The sequence below is a fragment of the Eubalaena glacialis genome, chromosome 5 (genome assembly GCF_028564815.1).
Source record: "Eubalaena glacialis isolate mEubGla1 chromosome 5, mEubGla1.1.hap2.+ XY, whole genome shotgun sequence".
Classification (NCBI taxonomy): Eukaryota; Metazoa; Chordata; class Mammalia; order Artiodactyla; family Balaenidae; genus Eubalaena; species Eubalaena glacialis.
The window spans coordinates 67995765-68007451 of record NC_083720.1 but is presented as its reverse complement, the minus strand read 5'-3'; the positions used below and the strand labels follow the sequence as shown (position 1 = coordinate 68007451).

The window sequence follows — 11687 nt, the reverse complement described above, 5'->3', positions numbered from 1 at the left end:
ATTTGTCAAATGAAAGGACTCACAGCAGAGCAAGTTAGTAGCAGCTGATAGAAAAGAGATTTAGTTACAGGTTGTGGCCTGAGAACAAAATTGGACTTGTGGGTATATTTTGTGGAGCCTCACAATTTTGGTTGGCACTGTGCTGGAAAATGCTTTGAATTGTCAATATTTAAAAAACTGGGGATTTCGTATGAAAACAATTGGTTAGAGCTGGGTAGCTGCCTCCTTCTTTAGACAGGACTGCTTTTTTTTTTTTTTCTTTGCTGTGCACCAGTGCCAATGTTCATTATTATTATTTAAAATTTTATTGAAGTATAGTTGATTTACAGTATTGTGTTAATTTCTGCTGTACAGCAAAGTGACTCAGTTATACATATATATTCTTTTTCATATTCTTTTCCATTACGGTTTATCACAGGATATTGACTATAGTTCCCTGTGCTACCCAGTAGGACCTTGTTGTTTATCCATCCTATATATACTAGTTTGCATCTGCTAATCCCAAACTCCCAATCCTTACCTCTCCCACCCCTCCTCCCCCTTGGCAACCACAAGTCTGTTCTCTACGTCTGTGAATCTGTGTCTGTTTCGTAGATATGTTCACTTGTTAGACAAAACTGTTCTTTTTTCAGTTTGCCATAGTCTATACCACTCTCTTAATACTGTCCTCTTCTGGTTCTCATTTACAATACCTAGCTGGTCCCTCCAGTCATTTGAGTTTGTAACCCCTGACTTAGATAATGCCAAAGGATGGGGAGAGATCCTTTGTGGTCCAGATTCGGACCTTAAAAAGGAGTCCTTAGGTCTTGAAGAAAGTCAATGGAAAAAAAGCTAGTTCAACATTATCCCAGGTAAAATGTTCTTCTTTTAATAAAGACATTCTTCATAGATCACATGTTAGAATAACAATCTTTTCTTTGTTTTGAAATGCATTGTAGTTGAATAAACTTTCACTTAAATAACAATGGATATATTAAACTACTCCAATAGTTGCTAAAATTCTCTTACAAAAGGCACAGAATTCACTTTTATATGGAAACAGCAGCAACTACTAACTGCATACCAAACTTTGCAAAAAAGAAGCAGAATACAACTTGCAGTAGCAATTAGAATATTGCGTCTTAAAATGATGGAAACTTTCAAGGAATTTGATTGCTATTGGGACCGCCTACAAATTTGAGACACAGTGCCAGGCAAGATACATGTGTATTTTGCTGATACAGTATCAGCAGGATGCCACCTTTTCAAAGGATATTCCCAGATTCAACAATGGAGAGAAAGGTCCTCAGTGAACAGACTGTATGTATACAGTGAGAGGGAACATTGGGTCAGCACTGGAAAAAGCGGCAGAATACAGCGGCTTTAAAGGGTTTGACATGGTTTTCTCTATCCAGTACTGGAAGGAAACCATCATTTGGTTGTTTTAGACAATTTCCTCTGGTATTTGCATGGTCTCTCCTGGTTATTGTGAGTCTCATCTCAAGGAGTTTGAATCCTTCAGTGGCAGGCAATTCCTTGGTGACTCCTACAATCAGCTGGTAAGTTTGATTTGCCTTAAATAGCTGACCTCAAGATGCATCAATATACATATGCAAATATGCATCATTGCCATCAACTGACCCTGTAACTCTGGACCAAAAGCTGCAAGAGAGAGACAACCTGATTCTCTCTTCCCCAAGTAAGAAAACTGGCCCCCCCACCCCTCAAAAAAAATCAATGAAATACAAAGTTGATTTGAGTATTTTATTTATAAATGTACATTTACTATAAAAGCTGTTGCATTTTAGACAACTTTTTTATGTTTATTTTTTACTATTTCTCAGAGGCATTTTAGAATAAATATTTTAAATGAAGGTTAGTGTAACTGATGTAGAACATTGGCCCACCCAGAACAGTAACATCTTTTGGACGGACTCACATATGAGGTGGATCATTTCAGCCTGTTAAGTCTTACACTGTGTATAGATAACTATAATATGTATTGCATTAGTAACACTACACAGAAAGAATGAACACACGTCATGAAAGTTTGCAAGTGAAAAACAAAGAGTTACCCATTTTTTTCCTTAAGAAAGAGAAGGGACAAGCTTTTGAAGTATAAGGAAAAAAAAAAAAGATATACTTCCTCAGGAACAATAAATCACTCACTTGCCTCATCTGTTTTTTAAACAAACACATTTACATTGTAGCTCAACAGAGCAGAGCACTTTTTTTTTTTTTTTCCTGGGATCTCAAAGATTATTTGAAAAGAAATAGATCATACTCATTATGCTGTATTGGAAAAAACAAGATCTAGTCTGCCTGAGCTGCCATGTAACAGACTCCAAATGAAATATAAATCAAATATAAATAGAAACAGTTGGCAATTAGAATTTAGAAAATGTTGGAGATTATTCTGTGCTGGTGACTATTGTTCATTATGGAAAAGCACATTTCGCAGTTGGAGAATGGGGCTTTATTTTTCTTGACTTGATTCTAGCTTCAATACATGTACAATGAGGCTCACTAAGAAATATGTATAAATGAGTTTGTGAAACCAGAAGAGAATGTGCAATATTCATATAATCCTTACATAACAGATGGAGTTCCACATGTAAAAAGTATTCTATAAAAATCGGTTATGAATAATCATATTGTACATGTTTGTGCATTACTGGTGGTAAAGTACTCTGCTAATATCATGCAAAGTGTAAACATCCACATTATCAAAATATTTAATAAAACATGCAGGTGGTTAATCAAAATATTGGACTTAATCTGTACATTTTCAAAACTTTCTTTTTTTAAGTTTTTCTATTTTTCTTTTTCTTTTTTAAAATTTTTTTCCCCCTGTAAAACAGTGAACACCTCCATGAGAAGTCTTGAGAACTTGGAGGTGACTTCATCTCTCTTCAATGTACTGCATCCTTAATTCATCACTGACTATGTGCAACAGCTTTGCATTTTCTAAGGCACAATTTTAAATGAAATGATGTGTAAATTTCAATCTAACAACAGCTTATCCAAATGACAAAATGGTCAAAATACCTCCAGTGGCCGAGGAAATTTCTGTACTTACATGGAACCCGCATGCAGAGAACCGTCTAGCATGTAAATAAATAATTGCTAGTCATACTCAATAAGACACAGAAAAAAAATTATTGCTTACATAACAGAAAAACATCTACTTGATTTCCTTTTATGACTACATTAACCTATTAGGAGTATATCCAGAGTCTACATTCACAAAATGTCATCTGTCATCATCACTTATTTGCCATCATTTTAAGGCAGAATAAATAGTCCCCCTTTCCCCAGTCTTAAAGAAAACAGCCTGGAGATCTAAAATGTGATGCTTTTTAGTAACTTGATTCCTTTCTTGGCCAGATGAAACTCATCACACAGGGCAAAAAATAAACCAGCTCTCCACAAGAGTTTCTCGCTAAACTTCTCCATGAGCAAGGTCCAGAATTCTTGGTAGTAAAGAGAGTTGGTGATGTAGGGCGTGAGGAGAGCAGGTGGGTATCCAGGAGGGTGGGCAGGGCACGATGTGAACAGTAGGTTCTTGTTGATCACATGCTAGTGGCTTCTCACATCATATGTCATTCGGATTCTATTAAGATGGACTTAATGCTTTACTTTAGCCACTTGGGCTTCAGACCCCCAAGGAGAACTTGCAGGCAAGGGTGAGCAGTGGTCACACCCAATGATGGGCTGATCTCAATGAGAGCTTCCATATGTCCCATACTGAGCCTCTTATTGAATCTAGAGCCTGAAGAGAAGCAAGCAACAAAGCCCTCCTGGCTATCATTGACCCACCACTCTTTGGAAGATTAAACTTCCTCATAGATTTTGGTAATAACTTTGGAAATGATGACTGAATTATGTCCCTCTGGTTTCTTCCTACCCTTGGGCAATGTCCCAGAGTGTAAGCCTAGCCTGTATAGCAAGGGTTCTCTCTATTTGATGGATCAGCTTACAGCAATGGCGTAACTTCCAAAGGACACAGAATCTAACACTAACGGTGCAATAATTTATTGGTATGACTTCCACCTCAAAAAGTAAGTAACACAAATGTTTCAGGATTACAGTATATATTATCAGACTAGCATCTTTGCATTAAAAACAAGTTATAGCTCAGAGCTAGATGGTGTGATTTTTAGTTTCTGAAATGCATTAATTGTATGCTCCTGTCTCAGAAGACCACATGTCTCAAATTGGCATGTCCTGCATTTTCTGCAGCTCAATTCTGTAAACATAAAGTGTTTAATTCCTAGAAATGCTAAAAAAAAAAACCAAACAGGTTTATTGCATCATTTATCTCATTAACTCCCAAAGAAGAGAATAACACATTTTAAACTGTAAGCCTGTTTGACCATGCTAAGACCATTTTTTGGAACTATTCAGGATCATTACAATTCAATATTCTTTTGTATATACTGTGCAAATGCCAAAAAAAAAAAAAAAAGGAAAGCAGGAAAAACGCAAACACTGTGCTACAAAAGAACAGATACCATCTTTTAGAATAGCCTTTCAGAAATTAGATGAATGCTGAGGAGCCCCTGCACTTAGGGTTTTGTTAAACGATTACCAGGGGACACCCTCAGTAAGGAAACGGTGAGTGATCTGGAAGCTCGAAAACCACGTCACAATGTTGTGGGTTGGCCAGCACCTGGGACAAAGAACACAGAGCAACATTTGGTAAAAGTAGTCAACCATTCTGGCTTCAGATGTTTAAACATTTCCAAAATTAGCACTGCCCTTTGCCAAAGTCTCTTCCCTCTAGGGAGTGGAAACTTGTCCCACTATGCTACTCGAAGTGTGGTCCGGGGACCAGCCATATTGGCATCACCTGGAGCTTGTTAGAAATGCAGACTTTTGAGCCCCGTCCCAGAACTGAACAAGGTGATTCATATGCCCTGTCAAGTTTGGTTGAAGTCCTCTGGATTTCACCCTAAACCAAATGATCTCCACCAAGTTTTCTACCTTGCCTTCTGGGGCAAATAAGCAAGAAAATAATCTCTCTTCTTTCAGTTTCTTTAGGTTGTGGTTTCTCTAAGAATAAATACATTGCAAGAGGAAGAATTTGACATATGATCTCGATATAAGGATTGTTAGATTTAGCAAATAAAATACAGAACACCCAATAAAATTTGAATTTTAGATAAACAACAGATACATTTTTTAGTATATATCCCATGGGATATTTGGGATATACTTGTGCTACATCCTGAGCAGGTGATGTTTGGGACAAGAATACTAAAAAAAATTCACTGTTATCTGAAATTCAAAAACATTTAACTGGGTATCTTGTATTTTATCTGGCAAACCTATCTAGGAAGGATGGTTTGGGTCCCATATTTCCTGCTGAAACCTTCACAAAGTTTCTCCTTCATTTTAGGCACTAGAATTGTGATGAGGCAATCGCAACATTGGAAAAGACCCCAGGGATTTTGCGTTAAATGCATCTCACAAGAGTGAATGATGGAACAGACACAAAGACATGGTCATCTAACACCCAAGCACAAATGGCACCAGTTAAACATGTGACGGCTTGATCCATGACAGGTAATTTGTTTTGCACTTCTATTCCCATTTACATACGAACTTAAAAACGGTTTACATTGCTTTTAGGAATTGCATTTTAACATGCTGTTATGCTCTTTTTCCCCTCCAAGAGAAAAATTTCATTTAAACGTGGCTACTTACTTAAAGAAAATAGGCTTATATATTCAGGTTTTATTATTCTACACAATGAAATTATTTTGTTTCACTTACGATGTAAACCACCCCTCACATCTATCCATCTCCCCTCTTCTCAACTTAGATCAAAAGAAAAAAAAAAAAGAAAAAAAAATTTTAGCCATTTTTCCCATTCTGACTCTTTTAATGCATTTGGGGTATATTCAACCAATTCAAGTGTATTTCTCTAGCCAATTATTAGCCTTTCCGCCTATTCACTCTGAAGATATAGTTTTTCCTTATGACACCAAGAAAAATGAGCAGTACTCCCAGATGTGCTGGTCATTCTCCCTGTCATGTGTTGACTTAATTAAAGTTTAGCCTAAAATGATATTAACATTTATCTGGAAAAATAAATGTGAGAGTTAGGAAAACTTGGAAAAAATAATTGGAGAGAAGGTAGCCATCCTCTGTTTCAATATTGAAACATAATATGAAGCTATAATAATTAAAACTGATACTAGAGAATAAATAGGTTAATAAAACATAATAAAATATCCAGAAAAAGACCCAAATATATATGGGAACTTAGTTTAAGAGAAAGCTGGTATTTCAAATTAACAAGAAAAAATGGGATTATTCATTAAGTTATAGTCATACAATTGGCTAATTGGAAAAAAAAATAAAGCTAGTATCTATCTTATTTCTTGTCCCCAAATACATTTCTGATTATCACATGTTTACATGCCAAAAAGAAAACAGAAAATAATTCTAGGAGAAATCTCAGCTAAATTTATTTATGCCCTTGGAGTAGTGAGAGTTTTGTGTCCTAAGTAGGACACAAAACCCAGAATCCAAAAAGGAAAAAAAGATATGTTTAACTATTTAAAATGAAAATCTTTTCTATGAAAAAAAATCACAAAGCAGAAAGACCAATGATAACTGCCCAAAGCAGCAAATATAAAATAAAGGGAAAATTTCCTTAATTTACAAAGAACTCGTAAAAATCAACTGCCAATAGAACAATGGGCAAAAGATAAAGAAATATAAACGTCAATAGAAAAAGAAATCTAAATGGTGAACAAACATATGAAAAGATGTTTAAACTCATTTATAGTTAAAGACTACAGATCAAAGCAAAGAGGTTTTTTTTTTTTCTCCCCACTTAGCAGAGTGGAAATTTTAAAAGTTTGATGATAGCCAGAGCTGACATAGGCATGGAGAGAGAAAGAGGCTCTCTTATATACTTTGCAGGGAGCATACACTTTTCTGGAAGATAATTAGGCAAGTTGCCTGAAAATTTAAAAAGCACGTGCCTTTTTATTCAGCAGCCCCACTGCTCAGAATCTACCCTGTGGAAATGCTTTCAAATGTTCATCAAGACATACATACAAGGATGTTCACTGGAGCATTTAAAAAATAATATTAAAAAACTAGAAATAACTGGAGCACTCATTCATAGAGCATTAGTTTTAAATTACGATAAGTCCACACAACGGGATTGTATGCAGCTATTAAAGAGCCATTAAAAAGAATGAGGAGAAAGAAAATGCTATATGGAAAAATTCCCAAGATATATCATTAAGTGAAAAACAACAGCAACAAAAACTAAGTACCACTGTGGCTATTCATTACCTTTGTGAAATAAAAACCAATACAGGTAGATGTGTCACACACATATGCATCTGTGTATGTGTGTGTGTGTGCGCACGCATGTGCGTGTATACAAACATACATTCTGCCCCTCTCCCCAAGACATTATTAGAAAGTGATTATGTGGTTAAATTTGAAGAGGTTCACTTTTAATTTGGTATCTCTCTAAACAATCTAATTTTTCTAACCTTTTACCACTTATAACTTCTATTTATTTATTCTTTTTTTTTTTGAAATAACAATAAGATTTATTTTCACATATCTGAATAGCAAAATATTTATTCTTTTGAATATTGATATTGGTTATCTAGGCAGAGAGATAATGAGCCTTTTTGCTTTCTTCTTAGTACCTTAGTATTCTAAAAAACATCCTAGTAAAATATCACATCTAAAACATTAAAGAAAAAATCATATCTTTAATCTACCTCCAGTCACCTTATTTTTCATCTTACAGGACAATTACAGGAACTCTATGGTTCTTGTCTTTAGATTTGGAATCAAAAGCAGTTAGTGGCCTTTATATTTGTATACACAACAGAAAAATTGCTGGCCTAGATCTGAAAACCTAATTTCCAAAAGAAATGACAACGAAACACCCAGCTTCTCAATTAAAATGAAAATCTGGATGAAAGCAGGTCACTGTTATCCAGAGGTGAGTTCAGGTTTGTTCTCTGCTGGCATTCTTCAAGCACTTCAAATTATAAAAGAAATTCAGATTTACAGCACTTTTCAAATCTGGTTCAAGAGGTCATCAACCTAACAGCGCCCTCTTCTGGTTCCATGACTCACATTCAGCAGGTCATTGAGGTTGCAGGAAAAACTCCAATTTATGTTAGATGATAGAAAAAAAATCACTTTGAATCCTGAGACAAAAGGGTTTAGTTTTCCTTTTTAATGACTAATAAGAACCTGCTGTATAAAAAAATAAATAAAATAAAATTCAAAAATTAAATTAAAAAAAGAAGAGCATTGGCACAAGAAGAGAAAATAAAAGAATATTCTTCAAAAGTAAAAAAAAAAAAGAAAAAGAAAAAGAAAAAGGAGGAAGCCCCCAATTTCTCCTAACATTATCATTTTTTTTTAATTTGCCAAAAATGTTGGATACATGTATATCTATAACTGATTCACTTTGCTGTACACCTGAAACTAACACAACGTTGTAAATCAACTATACTCCAATAAATTTAAAAATAAATAAATAAATAAATAAAATAGATAGCTAGTGCAAAGCAGCCACATAGCACAGGGAGATCAGCTCGGTGCTTTGTGACCACCTAGAGGGGTGGGATAGGGAGGGTGGGAGGGATAAAGAAGAAAAAAACCCAAACAAACAAAAAAACAAAACAAACAAATACAAATATAGTTTAAGTAAAATATAATTATACATGTTATATTATATTATTATACATGTACATATGTATTTGTATATACCTGTATATATATTTATGGTATATATATGGTATACTATTATCCCATATTTTATATGTACAATACATAGTATAAAAATTAATATCAATATTTTGTATATACATATAAAATACATATAAAATAGTCCAGGTTGATGGCAGCAGCTCTAAGTTGGAACTGTTTTAACCTCAAGTCAAATGTTTATCATAGGTCAAAACCACCTGGATTTAATTTTTATTTCCCACCATTTTGTTAAAATAGGCATATATTTCTCTGAATTTACGGAATCTATAGCTATAAAACAACTTAATTTCAATTTTCACTCTTAAAATCTTCAGTCTTGCAGATTTAGAAACCCACATAAAAAGACTGTAAAAATGCCACTTCACTTACTTTGAGAAATAATAAAAAATTCTTGAATTTCAAACTCCAGATCTTTGCTCATATTTTTTTTTAAGAGTTTTTGACTGACGAATTTGCATAGAAGAATCACCTGCTGTCTAGGTCATGCACCAGAAGGACTATACTTAGGATGGAGAGTGAGGGAGGATTCAGAGGCTAGCCACTGGCTAGTTTCAGATTTTCTAAACAGCAGCTGGGCAACAGCACCCCCTGGTGGCCCCCCAAAATAACATTAACTTTCCGTGGCAGGAGACCCAGACATGAGATGTGAGGGCGGGCTCCTCAAGGGGGCTTCTCTGATTAGTATGTACTAAGGTATTTTGGAGAGGGCAGGGATTCACAGAGAAGTAGAACCCACCATTTGTCTCTCAAAGAATTTTCAATTTAGTTGGGAACAAGCCCACATTATGCCATGAAACTCCTGAATGGAGGCATGTAGATATTGAGGAGTTGGTGCTTGATTTGATGAGGGGTGGAGAGCTATTCTTCATATGTGAAACACCCTCCAAATGCTACTGGTCTTCTAAAGAGATGCCTCAACAAATAAATAGGGTTTCAGACTTTATAGCATCCCTGCATCTCACTGAAATCTCTATGGTGAGCTCAGGCAATGTCTCAAACTTGGTTTACATTTTTACCTGCTGGTGTATTAATGCACTTCTGGATAAAGAGAATTAGTCCATGTTATAGCAGTAACTTCCAGTAAGAAACAAGCGGTAAATACGGGATTATTTCATTATCATTTCTTTTACCTGGATGCTAATATATCTTTCCTTCAGTGTAGGAGTATCAACTGATGGGGAGTAGCTGAATTCCTAAGCTAGGTCTATGAAAGGCATATATGGTTGCACTCATTCATCTCAAGGTATTTCCCCTCAGGACTTACTTCTGGATCGCATGTAGCAGTCATTACAGTTTAGAAGACCATTTCGAATCCTAACATCCGTCCCACTCACTGCATCTCCAAGCTGTCCTTTACAAATTCCACACTATAGGGTAGAAAGAACAGAAGTTATAAGGTGCATAAGGAATTGTTTCCTTATAATGTTTAGTTATTATTCACATGAATAGTACAGTAATCACTTCTCCAACCTCCACATTTGTTGCATATCTACTATGTATTAGATGCTGCACCACGACTTGACTTCAAGCAACAATATACTTTTAGCATTTTATCCTAACTCCTGGCATTTTTCAGAGAAGGACACCAGTTCAGAGAGGTTAGCTGACTCGTCTAAGGTTGTGAAGTTGGTAAGTGGTATCGGGTTGATCCCAAAGCCTATGCACACCGATTCTCAATCAAGATGGAAGAACCGTTTTAAACAGATTAAATCCTAGTGGTTTTAAATAAACACATGGCCAAGGAATGATCAATATATATTGAAACTTGTCTCTGAATAATCTTCAAATGCTTTTTAGCGTTGTTGGTAAGTTCTACCCAACCAAAATGACTGGGAAATAGCTATTCCACTTTATGTTTCCACGTTAAAGGCAGTGATACCAAGTCAGCCTGAGTGCAGAAGGAGACTGCGGGGTACACTGTCCTGGCTGAATCAGAGAACATGCCAGTGCTCTGGCATGTTGGTTCATGCCAGCCTACTGCGGGGGGATCTTGACCCAGCCCAGGAAACAAGGGCCAGCCCCAGACTGATGCTCTAAGGTCATCTCAGGCAGAGGGAGGCTTCATCCAAATTATGTTACAAGCTGCATCTACACAGAAGGGTAGGGGATAAATCTAAGAGGTGATGTACCTTAAAGCATCAGGTCAGCTCCAGGAAGTGAATGACTAGAGAGAATAAAGGCCTTGACAGCTAAGAAGACAAGTCCCCTATCTGTTGAGACTCTGCAAAGACTCTTTGCCACCTTGATTATTCTGAGTTCTGGTAAAGTTTCTGAGAATAAACTGTGGTGTTGGAACATATTATCTTGGTATTAGTATGAATTTTTTAAAAGTATGAAGCCTCCAGGGACTTCCCTGGCGGTCCAGCGGTTAAGACTCCATGCTTCCAATGCAGGGGGCAGGGGTTCGATCCCTGGTCGGGGAACTAAGATCCCACCTGACACACAGTGTGGCCAAAAGAAAAAAATAGTATGTAGCCTCCAAACATTCCCAGACAATTTAGGATATACATTACCTATGTTAATTTTACAATAAGAATATTGATAAATGGAGTCTAATTAAGTATCCATATTGCATTTTGTCCGTCAGTTTTGCTTTCCAGTGATTACTGACATTATTAAATTAATAACTTTGGGACAACCTCACTCACTTTCTCTTCACTTATAGGTGAAGTGGAAGTTATTTTAAACCCATGCAAGTTTACTTTATAGCTGAGGGGGCTACTAATGAGAAACAGGACAAATCCAAGAAGGACACAGAGAGCATGTTAGGGTTATAAAGAGAAAGAAATGATTCTTTTTCAGAGATAGAGGTTTGGCTTCAAAATTATATATTATCTGAAACATGTCCATGGGTGAAAAAAGGAAATGCTGATATAGTCTGACTTGTAAATATTATAATAAATCAGGCATAAGTGGTTCGTTCACCTGCTTGTTGGCAGGAG

General features: G+C 36.0%; 1 protein-coding gene across 8 annotated transcripts in view; it reads right to left on the bottom strand.

Annotated features, from left to right (window-relative positions):
- Positions 1–1729: 1729 nt before the first annotated feature.
- The window catches only part of LIMCH1 (LIM and calponin homology domains 1), a 350076-nt gene continuing 340118 nt past the window's right edge, over positions 1730–11687 (bottom strand). For all 8 annotated transcript variants that reach the window (XM_061192222.1, XM_061192217.1, XM_061192215.1 and 5 more), the window contains 2 exons: positions 10010–10112; positions 1730–4651 (listed from right to left, as the gene is read on the bottom strand). In XM_061192222.1, coding sequence (XP_061048205.1) covers positions 4626–4651; positions 10010–10112 — 129 coding nt within the window. In that variant the 3' untranslated portion in view covers positions 1730–4625. The remainder of the gene's footprint in view (positions 4652–10009; positions 10113–11687) is intronic.